This window comes from Macrobrachium nipponense, chromosome 29 (assembly GCF_015104395.2).
Source record: "Macrobrachium nipponense isolate FS-2020 chromosome 29, ASM1510439v2, whole genome shotgun sequence".
NCBI classification, from domain to species: domain Eukaryota; kingdom Metazoa; phylum Arthropoda; class Malacostraca; order Decapoda; family Palaemonidae; genus Macrobrachium; species Macrobrachium nipponense.
In genome coordinates, this window is record NC_061092.1 from 8,352,454 (window position 1) to 8,367,453 (window position 15,000).

At 37.2% G+C, this 15,000-nt stretch overlaps 2 protein-coding genes across 2 annotated transcripts in view; one reads left to right on the forward strand and one right to left on the reverse strand.

The window, feature by feature from the left end:
- The window catches only part of LOC135206004 (neuropilin and tolloid-like protein 1), a 250,106-nt gene that overhangs the window by 147,452 nt on the left and 87,654 nt on the right, over positions 1 to 15,000 (reverse strand).
- Positions 7,332 to 10,026, forward strand: LOC135205986 (uncharacterized). Its single transcript, XM_064237156.1, has 3 exons — positions 7,332 to 7,681; positions 9,241 to 9,440; positions 9,722 to 10,026. Exons 1-3 carry the CDS (start codon positions 7,458 to 7,460, stop codon positions 10,024 to 10,026), a joined length of 729 nt encoding a protein of 242 aa, XP_064093226.1. The 5' UTR covers positions 7,332 to 7,457.

Genomic DNA, 15,000 nt, shown 5'->3' on the forward strand with positions numbered 1-15,000 from the left:
TATTAACATTTTTCTTGTTTAACGTTTCTTATTACATTTCCTATTCTTTTATGTATTTTAATTATTTATTTATTGATTTACTTATTTATTTATTTATTTTGTCATATTTTTCTACTTCATTCCTGCTTACTGCTTCCGGCGTTATTCGCAAGCGTATCATATTTTCCCGGATAAAACAATGATACGTATATATGCGTATTTTTTATTTATTTATTTATTTACTTTTGACGCAGACGTAGGTAGGTTTTAAACCTTCCATTCGTATCAAATCCTTTAAAGTTGTTGATACATTTCGTTTTAGCCTTTTTATTATTTCAATGCTGCATTTTTTTTCAGTACTGAAAGGTCAAACATACAATGTATATTTTGATCTCCTGCATAATGGTAGATTCAACAAAGCATCCTTTCGATTTGGTAGTTATTAGTAAACTCTCTCTCTCTCTCTCTCTCTCTCTCTCTCTCTCTCTCTCTCTCTCTCTCTCTCTCTCTCAAGCCGACGCTATAGTTCGTATAAAACGCAGTGTCAATAGTACACACTCTCTCTCTCTCTCTCTCCCTCTGGTTTTTTTTAAAGGTTGATTCTTGGCAAGAGTACATTTACCTGAGAAAGTCGCTCTTGTTCTTGTTATTCGAAATACACAAAATAAAACTTATAGAGGAAATGCCTTATTATATTTTTTTAGGATTTGTTTATAATAATATATATATATATATATATATATATATATATATATATATATATATATATATTATATATATATATATATATATATATATATAAGTATTTCCCCCTCAAAGTTATATTTTGTATATTTGCAATTTGCATATTATTACGTGAACCTCTTTTGTATAAGTTGCGCTTGTAATCCAGAAGTAATCGTAACGAGCAAGAACGAAAAGTAGTGGGAAAAAAAACCGCAACTAACAACACTTTGGCCCCGATTTCACGGCGACGAAAATAAAATAGAAAAGGTTATATATTTTTGTGGAAAAAAAATTAGAATGGTGCGCGGTTTCACCTTTCCCTACTCGCAGACGTTCAAAAAATGGCGTAAATAAAAAAGAATTAATTTTTCTTTCGTGAATTATCTTCGTCTCCACACCTTTGCCTCCCAGTGATAGATATGAAGTCGGTATTGAGAGAGAGAGAGAGAGAGAGTTATCTGGGTCAGAACAGTATACACAGACGGTCTTTGGGATGTTGTACTTTTCGAGATGTGGGATGTACTCTCCCCCCCCCCCCCTCCTTATCTCCCCACTTCACCTCCCCTTCCCTCTCCCCTCTCCTCCTTCCTCCCTCGCTTAGAAAAGATTACGGAATGTTTGCTCAGTCGGGAGAAGTTTAATGTAACAATTCAACCGGGAAGAGGCTTTCCTCCTGTCTTGTTTATTCGGTTCTTGCAGGTTTATTCTAATTCATTTATATTTCCCCTCTTAATTGCTCTTCTCACCTCATCTCTTTTTCACTCTTCCTTGGATCGTCTTTTTTTTTTCTTTCTTTATTTTAGGTATTTAATTATACATTTTTTACAGGTGGCCCACAAAGTAGCAGTGTGCATATTTATAAACTGGTTTACACGATTCCTTTTCAAGTTGCGGAAGATTTAATTTTATTTTTCTCACTTTGTTTTTATATACTTTTCAACCTCCTGTGTAGATGCCTTTCTCCTGATGCTGCCCTATTTTCTAAATTATCTTTATTTATTTATTTTTTCTACTTCACAAAAGTAGACCAGACAGTGTTTTCTTCTTCGGTATAAATGATTACACAAGGCGAGCTCTCGAGTAGCTGCTCGATTCTCCTTTAATGATTAAGGAAACCTTTCGGGTTTTCGAAACCTCTCCTTGTATAATTATTTATAAATTATGTCAATATGTATATTTACACCAATTTGGGTTTTCACTGCTATTATTATTATTATTATTATTATTATTATTATTATTATTATTATTATTATTATATTTGTTTGCGTGGGGGGGGGGGGAGGGGGGAAGCTATCTCAGTCCTCCAATTCGACTGGGTGGTATTCATAGTGTGGGGTTCCGGGTTGCACTGTTTCTAGGGGCACACTTTTCTGCATTATTATTATTATTATTATTATTATTATTATTATTATTATTATTATTATTATTATTATTATAGAACAAGTTTAACAGTCATCCAAGTTGTTATACAGCCATCAAGGGACCTGAATATAGAGATAATGTATTGAAAATGAGACAGAAAACAAAGAGAAGGAATTGATAAATAGATACAAAAGGTATACCACCAAACACTAAAAACGTATAAATATAAACCATCGTACAAATCAGAATGCAAAAAAAAATTGCAAAATTACAATTTTAGCTTCAATGCCGTAACAGCAATCACTGTGTCGCCGTCCCAAGTTTTGTTTAATGTAGTTTCCCTTCCCAGCAAGCCCCCCACCTCCCTTTAAAAAAAAAAAGGGGGGGGTTTGTGGTGGGGTATAAAAGAAGAACCAAATTAGATTTCTCAGGTAGTCAGTCTTGGAAAGTGAAAGTGAAATTTTCCCCTCAAGTTTCCCTCCTGTTTAATTAGGATTCAGTCTGTGTTTTGAGGGAAGGTCGCTTGTTGTATCATATATATATATATATATATATATATATATATATATATATATATATATATATATATATATATATATACATATCACTATACACTAAAGTGTTTGCAATGTTTGTCTAAAGCCACTTATTGTTAAGCCATTTGTGTCTTTTTTTTTCTTATCTGTGTTTGTATTGCTTTCTCTTCCCAGTCTGTGTTTCTTGAATTCTTGTCTGCGCTTGTGTTGCTGATCTTCGCAGTCTGTGTCTGTTATATCATTGTCTGTGTTGTTCTTGCGCCCAATTTTAAACATAGAATTAATAGCCACGTCAAGATTCTCGTTTAATTTAAGTTGCAGTGTATTGCCTCGAATTCCATTCTTTATTTTGCTCTCAAACTTTTCTATGTCAGAGTCTCTCTCTCTCTCTCTCTCTCTTCCGGTCACGCGTATTTTGCCTGTTTTAATTTACGACCCGAATTTCCTCCTAAACTTTCGTATCTTTAATGGGAATTCCCTGTTTGTTTGCGAAGTCACGAAAGTTCATCGCGCAGGTTAAACGTATAGGAAACTGACTCTTATGGGATGAGAAGTAAAACATACACTCTTGTGTTTTATCAACCCCCACAACCCCTTGACACTTGCCCAATTTAGAAAAGGAAGTCGGACGCTTCATTAGTTATTCTAGAGATATTTTCAGAATTATTTTTCGGTTCACTTTGCTGTGGACAAATCGTTTTGGGAAGGGGACCCCCTCGATTGTTTGGAAAATGAGGATTTAAGAAACTTGTAGCTTGAATTTTAGATTTTAGAATACCAATAGCAAAGCTGAAAGTAATTATTTTTTAATCCTGTTACTTGATGTAATTTTGGATGTTTTGTAGAATGCCAATAGCAAAGATGAAAATAACTATTTTTAGCCCTGTTACTTGATGTAAATTGGATGTTTTGTAGAATACCAATAGCAAAGTTGAAAGTAATTATTTTTTGTCCAGCTACTTGATGTACTCTGCAGCATTTCTTCAGCCCCTAGCTGCAACCAACGCCTTCCATTCCTTTTCCTGTACCTCCGTTCATATTCACTTTCTTCCATCTTACTTCCCATCCTCTCCTAACAATTGTTTTCATAATGCAACTTCTTTGAGGTTTTCCTCCTGTTACACCATTCAGACCTTTCTACTATTAATTTCTCTTTCATCGCTGAATGACCTCGTAATTCCCAGCACTTGGCCTTTGGCCTAAATTTTATACTCCGTTCCATTCCTGGTGCCGTATATTCTTTGGTGAATGTCTTTTGTTTCTTTCAAATTTGTTCCCACTTAATAATACTCATTATTAGACCAATGACCTCAATATGTTAGATATCTAGACAGCGTAATAATAGTTTATTGTATTTAACCAGGTCAGTTTATTGGAGGTTCCTTACCTGTAGGTCAGATAGGATTACCCTCATCTATTCTTATTTTAATTTTTTCAAAATGATCCTTGGTTGTTTTAATACCCCATCGGCAGACAAAGCAATTAATTGCTTTATTTATTTTCATTTTGAACGAGCGATTACTTGGTAGATATTTATCGTGTTTTCTTAACCACACACACACACACACATTAAGAATGCTTAGTTCATTCTTGACCTCAAGAAACCTCATTTACAGAGGTCAGTCAGTGGTTTGCCAAAGTATGTTGTTATTATTATATTATTATTATTATTATTATTATTATTATTTTATTAAAAGTAATGGCTACTTCAGCAGCGTTACACTTGTAGAGATTCTTCACAAAGAAAACCAATTTAGGAGGACTTTGCCTCACGGAGACAGCGAGTGCCCCGCCAGATTCAAAGCACCACCGTCAGGGCCTTCGTCAGGAGGGCCCTCTCCCACTGCTCAACCTGCAGGACACTCACCAGGAACTCGACCGCGCCTCCCAAGTACTTGTGAATAACGGGTACTCAAATAAATTAATCAGCAAGGAAGTCCGCACAGCCCTGGAGAAATGGTACGGTAGTGAGAGCCCGCAGCCCCGCCCCCAGGATAATATCAAGGCTGTACTACAAAGCCTTCATGAGTTCCCATTACCGTGAAGAAGAGGACGCCATTAAGAAAATTATTTCTGATAATGTATCCCCGACTGACGACACCAAGAATATTGACCTAATCATATATACCCCAGAATCGGAGACGCGCGATCTTATTATGAAAAATAACCCCTCTCCACAGGTACGAGAACCCCTGAAGCAGACGCATGTAGTGTACCAGTATACATGCCCAGTCCGCGAATGCAGCGGCGCCTACGTAGGTATGACTACCATGCGACTGTCGAAGAGACTCTCGTGCCACGCCCAAGAGGGGGCTATAAAGAATCACGCCGCACACACATCACGAGGCCATCTCCCGAGATGTCATCATAAAGAACACGAAGATCATCGGGAAGGCCCCTGATGCCCGTCGGTTGCGCCTGCTGGAGGCGCTACTCATCCAGCAAATAAACCTACTCTGAATACGACGCAGGAAGAATTTCTCCTCCCTACGAGTATGAGAAGACCTGCCACCAACAATGACACCACCGATCATGACAACTCTAGGTGGATGGACAACGCCCCCGAACGAGGTACTCCTGCAGCCGATGAAAATCAATATAGCCGTGACGTCCCACAGCGTAGCGCAACGCCCATCAATGTTATCAGAGCGCCGCTTAGGAGGTCCAGGCGGCTGCAGGATATGCTGCAACGACCGTAACCCGAAAGTGGCTTGAGACCTGGCTCAGGCAGCCAATGAAAACAAGACTCACCGCCACCAGCCAATAGGAGACAAGCATGGGGCAGACCCCCTGCTGTCAACCACAGATATAAGGAGGACGGACACCGCACCAAGATCAGTCCACCCTCAGCTTCCCAGCCCGAGGATGTCTGGCAGCTCCAGACGAAAGCTCGCTTTAAGAAAGAGAGAGAGAGAGAGAGAGAGAAAATCGTTAATGACTTTGATGACTATGGTATCATAGTTTATCTGTAAAATTCAAATATATACCTATTTTGACCCTGTATTTTACCATGACCTCTATAGGCGCTCTACTAGCCTGTTTAAGTAGCACTGAAAAAGCCGCTATTCGCAAAATAGAGAGAATCTCTACAAGTGTAACGCTGATGAAGTAGCCATTACTTTTAATAAAAGTATGCTTGAGAGAGGGTCTGCTTCCTAAATATTATTGTTATTATTATTATTATTATATATTAATTATTATTATTATGTATTATTATTATTGATTATTATTACAGTGTTCAGTCAGTGGTTTTCCAAATTATATTATTATTATTATTATTATTATTATTATTATTATTATTATTATTATTATTATTATTTGAACCCTGTGAACCCTGTTCATATGGAACAAGCTCACCACAGGGGCCATCGATCGAAATTCAAGCTTGCAAAGAATATTATGGTGTTCATTCGAAAGACGCAACAAAAGGCAATGAGAAATACATGGAGATCGTCTATCAGAAAAAAAAAGAGATAAAATCAACAAATGACGTAACTTCATTTTGCTCTCTCTCAGAAGCAATTAAGAATTAACACACGAGATAATTAAGTTTCTTTAGCGCGTTCGCACTCTGCCGTTTGACAGGAAGTTTGTGGTATATATTTATTTTCGTAAAGCACTGACGCTGTCTCAGGAAATATCTTTCAACACAATCATTTATACTTAAGACTGTGCTCTCCTCCTCCTCCTTTCTCCTCCTCCTTCCTTCCTTCTTCTTCCTTTTCCTTCCCTTCCCCTTCTCTTCTTCCTTCCTCTCCTCAGACAAGTTTCAGACAAACAAACAAACGAACAAAGAACTCTCACAAGAAAGCCCTCGAACACGGGAGTCGTTCATTCCTGTTACTTGCGACGTTGGAGCCAACTTGGCTCCGCCTCAAACCCTTACGGTAAGGAGCCGCGCGGCACCTGGCCAAAACATTCAAGAAATACTTCAATACTTTCTCCGTAATTTTTTTGTTCCCCCGAATATGAATCATATTCCGATGGCGGCATCATCATCATCAGTCGATCCCGAAAAGAAGTGAATGTGCGTTCATTCTCAAACGTTGTTCGGAATTGGTGACGTCATGAATTTATTTGGGAGAGGGGGAAGGATGGAGGTGGGGGGGGCACACGCGAATTTCAGACCTACCTCGTGGTGGTGGCTGATCGGGCGACGGTCCCGCCTCGGGATGGATGTTTTTTAGGAGCGTCTAGAGTTCTAGATTTTCCCGTCTTCGGCTAGGTTGATATATATTGCAGGTTCACCCGTTTAATCAAATGCGCTGCGCTGTCGGTGCGCATTAAAGGCTCAGTCAGCATCGTCGCTGCGCATTTTCGGCGACATTCCAACCGCAAAAGCGTCAATTTCATATATACTTTACGCGAAGTAATGGAAATCGACGCGACTACTCGCCACGTGGGCATTTGAGACTAGGGCACTGTACTTCTCTCGCTCATAGGGCCGTATCCAGAAATCATACGATCGCATTTGTCAATACGAAGGCGATCGCGGTAGTATGGTTTCAAACGAAGGGTTGTCGTGGTATCCAGAAATCGTACGACGGCCGAACTCCCATCGCATTGCCTCACTGGTTAAACAGGCTTACCAACATATGCGATTACTGGGAATGAAATGACTGGAATCGATGATTGTTACAAGGCTGTTTCAGTATCATAGACAATTTCTTTTATTACCATAATGCTAAATTAAAATGGCTTTATGTCTTTATTATTTATTATAAAAAGATACTACATATCTGTAAGTATATTTTGTATACTTGATATTGGCTGTACTGATTTGGCGCGGAAATCTGAACAAACAGTTACCGCTAGCAATCTACGCAACTCACCAAGTTACGAAGATACCGGAATATGGAGCGTGCACCCCCAGTAGCTGATTCTCAGCGTTTAATGCTGCTTAATTTGATAAAGGAACATGAGAGTGTTATCAACGACCGATCGACGGGAAGTAGAACTTTGGAGAGAAAACGTCAGGCATGGCAAGAAATTACTTTGAAGTTCAACGCCATGTATCCAGACCAACCTCCACGGTCATCAAAGCAGGTCAAGCGCTGTTTCGACCACGTAAAACGCAAGTAAGGATGCATTTTTGTTTTGCAATTGTAGTCAGAGCAAATTTAGGCCGCTGGGGGCAAAATGGTTTGTAAACTGTTAGTTAGTTAAAAGATATTTATGCTATGAAAGGCCTAGGCCAGTGCTGCTTGTTCAATTGTTAGCACTACTCACATCAGGCTAGCCTAGCGTAGCTAATCCAAGGGAACACCATTTTATCATCTAAAGTTATTATATTATATAAATATATGGTATTATCTTCAAATAAATAGAATGGAGCATAGTAGAATAGTTGGATAAGGCTATGCTAACCAAATCATAGGGGTGTGAGGGGGTGCCCTAGGAAAGGTTAGGTTAGTAATGTCTAGCTTATTACATAAGCAGTTGGTGTATCAGGCATTATTTATGTATAATTTGATATGGATTTTTTAATGTCTATCATAGGAAATTTGGTAATATTCTCATTTAGGTTTAGAATACCTATGTGGAGGATCTTACAATTTCCTGGTGGATAGAAGGGCTAGAGCACACAGCAGTTTTATCGTATTTTTAATGGGTTGATTTGCAAATAAATTAAACATTCATTAGCTTACAGCCAGTTTATTACTGTAAAAATTGATGGTAAAACTTTGGCTATTTTTCTTATGGGTAGCTATATGAGATTTAACGAAGTATGCATACTTATTACCCTAACATGTGAAACCAGCTTGCAAACTGGTCCCAGTTATTGTTTTTAAAAGATTAAACCAACATTTGAGATCTTGGCTCTGTCTGTAGGTGGTCAAATGATTTGGAGTAGGCAACACCTGAAATAGGCTAGCCCCCCCCCCCCCCCCCCCCCCCCCCCCTTTTTTTTTTTTTTTTTTTTTTTTTTTTTTTTTTTTTTTTTTTTTTTTTTTTTTTTTTTTTTTTTTTTTAGTTCACATGTAGGCTAGCATGTCTGGAGCCTGAAGACTGCACAATGCCTACCAGTCTTGGCTATGACAAATTGTTGCAGCTATGTGAACTGCTCAGGCTAGGCTACATTAACTCAAGTGGTATTAGGGGAAAAAACGGAGTGGACTAGGTGATCCACTCTTGCCCTCTTGTTGATCCACTCTCCAAAAAAGTACTTTTGCTAACTTCGAAAGGAGAGTAAAGGTCTTGAGGTGTTGCTTTTCCCAGCCACCCGATGACTCATGACTGGTGCCCATCTCCAGTGTCAGGACGTGTTAAAGTACTTTTTCGGAGGGTGGATCAACAAGCGGGCAAGACTGGATTAGCTAGGCCACTTGGTTGTTTCCCTTATTATGCTTTATAATGTGCAGCCAACATTTCCAGCTACATAAAGATCACATTATTTTCTTAAGTGCTCATTAATACTTGTGTTAAATGCTCAAATGACTTTTCTTTTGAATTCAATCATGCGACAGATGTTTTAACTCATTATTCTGGAGGTGGAAGAGAAGTACACAGGATGGTAGGCTTTTTGTTATATTTTTAAATTTCAATACAATCTATTTTTAAAGTCACAGTTGTTAGAATATATTAGAAAACCAATGGGAAAACATATTTTTATTCTAATATATATTTTTTTTACTAGAGTGAAGCAGGAAGATGCTGCTGTCAAGAAAAAGCTATGCAGAACTGGTGGTGGTTCTCCACCAGATCTTCGAAACCACTCAGAAGAGTTTGTGATAGCTGCATCGCTGATGACAGAAGAATTGGTCATGGATAAAGACGTTTTTGAAACATTTCATCCAGTTGATGAAACAGGAGAGCCCATACATGATGTTAAAATAAGTAAGTACTCTGATGTTTTCAAGAATGAAATTGATAAAATAGTGAACCTTCAACTTTTTTCTGGCCATTACATTCTACCTGTCTGAAAAGTTTGTAGTGGCTTGGGGGAAAGCAAAATGGTTATGTTTTTATTAATGATGACTGGGTTTAAGATAACATTTCAATGCTTTATGACCCTAAAGGTTCCAGCACTTGTATACTCAGTTTAGAAGTATGTACTGCAGAAGAGATTTACATCTAAGGTGCTGTAGATCAATTATTTATTTTACCTAATATTTCAGGTATTACGGAGCCACTGCCTTCAACCTCTCATTTGCCTTCAACCTCAGCACAATCAGAAAGTGGTGTTTCGTCTAATCATGAATCAAGGTCCACATTCCTTAATCGGTCAGCTACATCATCACCGTCTTCAATGGAACACTTAATTTTTAAACCCATAGTTCCCTATGAATCTTCCCGTCCTTCAACGCCTATTGTAACTCCAGGCAGAACTTCACCAAAATTGCGCAACACATCACGGGACGTATCTCCAATACCTCGGTCTTCTACACACCAGAGGAAGCACATTCTTCACCCAAAAAATTGAAGTTAGACGATGCATACATCAAGTGTAGGGAAAGACAAGAGGAACTGCATCATCTCAGAATGGAAAATGAAAAGGAGCAACATATAATGGCCAAAAAAGAGCATGAACAAAAGGTGAAATTAATTAACAATATGAATGAATTTCTGGATGAAATGCACTCATCAGCAATGACTGTGTTTGCTAAATTGAATGCTTTTCTTGACAGTGCAAAATCTGCCTATGAAGCAATGCGCAACTCATATGAATAAAGTAGGTATTGGTTGTTGGTTGGTTTATGGAATTTACCCTTATTGCTAGGGTTACAGTAGGTGTTATTTCCATAGATCAAGTTGTTTTTGCTTTTAGGAGAGAAAAATGACTCCACTGATAGGTGTGTTTGTTAAATGAAGGTTTCATCATATGGTCAGCAATTAACTTTATCATTTCTGTAATGCTGAATGGCCATAGTTGCCCCATTGATTGGCATTATGCCTAAATTCCATAAACCAAACCAACCCCATTTCATATTTTTATTTTTTACCTATGGTATATGAAGGTGCTCTCATGAATCAGGTGTTCCTATTTGTAAGTTAGTTAATTGATACCAAACAGTACAATGTATACTTCCAAATAATCATTTCTTAGTTTGTATGCTGTTACATAGGTTTAATATGTCCATTTGCATCGTGATATTAGGTATTATATAATACTGTAGTGCTTTAATGAATCTGATGATAAGTGAAATTAGGTATCGAGTATCATATATGTCCATTTGCATCTTGATATTAGGTATCATATTATTTTCATGAATCTGATAAGTGAAATTAGGTATTGAGTATCATGCATTACATTGTTTACTTCGAAATTATATTTTCTGAATTGGTAGCCTATGCTGTGATAGGGATAATATGTACACAGGATAATTTATCAGTGTTTAGAACTTATTAGGGCTATTTTAATATTTTATTGTCCCCCTTATTACTTTGGCCATATTTTTATGATATATTTACTTAAAGATTGCCCTCACCTTCTGCAGGACACTGGCTCTTGCATTGGCAGCCCGTTATGATATAATTCTTAAACCAATGTTTCTGAATAATGTATATTGGACATCATAAGTAAAGGTCTAAATAATGGTGCTATGATTTGACCTGAACCACAGGTCCAGATAGCTATGATTTAACCTGAATCACAAGTTGTATTCAAATTTTTTTATCACCATTTTCATCTTGCAAGTACAACAGTTGTGTCTTTCTCAGGGTGTCAGATTGACAACTATGGTAGTAAGAGTTCCTGAATAAATCTTTTATGTTAAAAAATATTTATCCTTTCAGTCAATTCTAGTAATCTAGAATGAATTACCTCTTTTTAACTATAGATTGCTTTTGCCATTGAATATTTTTTTCAGGATGAACCAGAAAATAAGTAAAATAAATCCATTAGTGTACCTTTTTAAAGGCAGACATGTAAGTTATATTTTCATATCTCATTAAGTCGATAAGAAGTGTATTTTCATTTTCTTGGTATCGTGTTCAATTTACCTATGGCATACAGCTGTTAGCTCTGACAAAAGCATTCTTTGGTTAATGTGTTATCACTTTATTCAATTCATATGGTTCTTAAATAATGCAAGTAATAAGATTATAGATTTATTGTTATTAAAGTGCAAATTAGCAGGACTGGGGGTTCCTTGCACTACTTTAAACCAAATTAACAGAAAATAAATATAGCTAAACTTAAGAAAAACTTGTCAAGAATGTGGGCCCTACATTGAGCTCCTTGGATATTGTCAGCTCTTTCAATGATACCCACATCAGGATCATCCAATTCAAGATTTTCTTCATCCTGTTTGTTATTGCACAATTATGAAGGACTGCATAAGCAATTATTATGTTCTTAGTATTATTCCTTAGTTCTGACTGGTATTGATAACACTGCAAACCTTTATTTAAGCAGTCCTCTGGCACGTTTTATAAGATTGCGAGTTTTGATGTGCGCATCATTATAACGTCTATGTTTATGTGTAGTATTGCCAGCAAGAAATGGTGTCATTATATAAGAACGGCTTGGATAATCACTCTCCCAACAAAACACCTCTATACATGCCCGACTCTAGGCTCTGTTAGTCTTGAAGTAGAAAATATTCTGGAGTCATGAGCACTGCTTGGCCAATTTACAATTACGTTAGTGAACCTTAAAGAAGCAGTACATACAACCATGACATTTATAGAAAAAGGGTTTTTCTGCACCAGTAAAATTCTGTATCAGGACCCCCTGGACTCTTTATAGGTACAAATGTGTAACATCCACACAGCCTATCTACACCAGGCATTCCAGCTATTTGTGATAACTCCATCATCATTTGTTCTCATCCTGTGGAGTTGGGAATTTGATAAATTATTGTGCAAGGATGGCAATAGCAGCGTAAACATCCATAAGGCACCTCGACACACTACTCTGGGCCATATCTGAACAATCCCAATGTCTACTGGAAATTTCCAGTTGCCATGTACCTTAAGGTTACCAAAAATAAAAAATTGATTACGTGGAGGAATTAGTTTTCCTGGTAAAGAAATAAAAGAAAAACAACTGTAATATACTGCATCACTATTACTGTCATCAGCCAAACTTTTCATAACTAAAGTAGTAAGTATCCCTCTAAACACAACAGGAAGGAAAACTGTTCAAGCTGGAAAAAGGAAATTAGTTACTTAAATTCATAAAATAAATAAGGAGTAATATGATAAAGACTGAAAAAAAAAACATTGTCCAGGAAAACTCACTGATTATTATAGTAGTGGTAGTATTACTAACTACACTGTCACCCCGATTAGATAGCAAGTAACTATATACCCAAGGGTACCAAAAATACAATATAAAATCAACACTGTATAGCTACTAAAGTGCTGTGATTACTTGCATAGATGAGACAGGAAGAATGCTGAAAATGCGAGACCTATTTAGAGGAGGGAGGTTTAAAAGGCAGTAGAAGTGTGAAATTTGAAAAGGCAGCTGGAATGTATGGCATAAATGATTAAAGGCTGAAATTGTGAAGGGAGATTGTAGTAAGACTAGATGAACCTAATCTGCAATTTAGCATGAAGGCAAAGTAAGGTAACCTAACCTAAAGATTCTGTGGGGGAGGGTTAGTGACCAGTAACTGGTGCCTGATTCATAGAGTTGCTGTCAGATCTAGCCTCAAGCATCAGCTGCTGGTGCAGATAAGTTTTTCTAGGCCCTTTTATTTATTTTTTTCCCTTTTCCTCTTTCTGGAGTCCATTTTGACCTTGTGCTTCCTTATTCTTATTAAGTTTTCTGGTGCTAAATGTCAAACAGTTTTCAGTGTTTGGCTTTTGACCAAAATTTCATATTGAACATACACTAAAAAATGAAATGGAAATTGAAATTTGAAATTTTCCCTGTATTAAAAAAAACGAAGGAAAAGCTAAATAAATAGTGTTTCTAATGTTCAATACATACATAATATATACACAAGTGCCTTGGATATACCAGCCTCTTTTGTTTCAGAGAATTAGGTAACAGATTCTATTCTCTAACAATTCAGGGGACAGTTCCTTTGAAAGTCTGTATCGCTGTTGAAACTTTTTCTGAGTAAAAGATAAGATGAGGTATTTAATTTTTGTTTCGCCGCCTCTGCCTGTTTACTTACGGATGCATATTTCAATCAGGTGGAGCCCAGGGCAGGAAAGGAACACAGCATTCCAAGATGGTTTTGGTATCTTGGTATTAACCTAACGGAAATACTGAAAATTCCTTAATAAATATATCAATACAGAGAGAGAGAGAAATACTTCTCTCCGTAACTGAACTAGAATTTTATTAGCCTGTCAGAAGTCAGTAATATAGCTTACCACTATAGGTATACCTAGATTTGACAATTCACTACCTGTGAAAGCCATGCAATCCATAAGTATTGGTAGCCACTACCATAGGCAATTAGCTTCATTTTTTTTTTTTTAAAGGGTTGGGCAATGTCATTTTAGTATCATATGGAACCTAGCCTAGTCATTCACACTGTACCATACTTTCTAATTTATTACAAAACAGGCCATACGTGGAATTTCACGCTTGCATCACCAGCCTAGCCTACTTGTGAGCTTCAAGTGGCTGTTCTGATTTTAACTTTCTTGGGCAATATAACACTACCACATTAAGATTTCTAGATGTATACCAATTAAAAACGTAATTCTGTATTATAAAGGAAACTCTAAACACATCAACGAAGCCTATTTTGAAGAAAAAGAATTCCAACAGAGGTGATTGACCGATTGTTTACGTTACGATGAGCTCGAATTCATCCATCGTCGGCATTTAGGGCAAGCAAAGACTTCTTAAAAGTATTAATTTCAAGATCTTTGTTGTGCTGTTATTCATGTCTTTTTACCACAAATTGTTTCGTATTTTCGATAGACATTGTTGATGAGTCACTTTGGTAAATGTATTTTAATGTAGAGTTAAAATTTATATTCTTATAATTCTGCCATCGCAAGGGGGTACCCATGCGACGCGTCGCTCACTATGGTTCCAAAATTACATCGTTAAATGCGAAGGCCTGCGTATGTTCGTGTGGTTTCTGGATACGGCAAGACCATGACGATCGCATACAAAGAAGTAAGAAAACCGTCGTATGATTTCTGGATACGGCCCATAGTTTCGGGATGAATAATATTACTTCTTCCTCTAAAGAACCTCCTCCCCTTTCCACCCTTTCCCAACTCTCTCTCTCTCTCTCTCTCTCTCTCTCTCTCTCTCTCTCTCTCTCTCTCTCTCTCTCACGTCTTGCCTTGTTTGTCAGTAGCAATCATTCTTACAATACAGATATAGTCTTAAAATATACCGGGTTATGGTGGGAGGTGACGAGTACGCTTCGAGATAAATCCTTCGCTTCTGACTATTTTATGAATGTATTAATAAATCCTTCGCTTCTGACTATTCTAAAGAATGTATTAATAAATCCTTTCTTCTGACTAGTTT

Bases quoted from the DNA above. Each gene is read 5' to 3' on its own strand.
- LOC135205986 (XM_064237156.1), top strand. From the start codon at position 7,458: ATGGAGCGTGCACCCCCAGTAGCTGATTCTCAGCGTTTAATGCTGCTT. The intron at 7,682-9,240 runs GTAAGGATGCAT...TTTTTTTACTAG, and splicing joins TTCGACCACGTAAAACGCAA to AGTGAAGCAGGAAGATGCTG. The intron at 9,441-9,721 runs GTAAGTACTCTG...CTAATATTTCAG, and splicing joins CATACATGATGTTAAAATAA to GTATTACGGAGCCACTGCCT.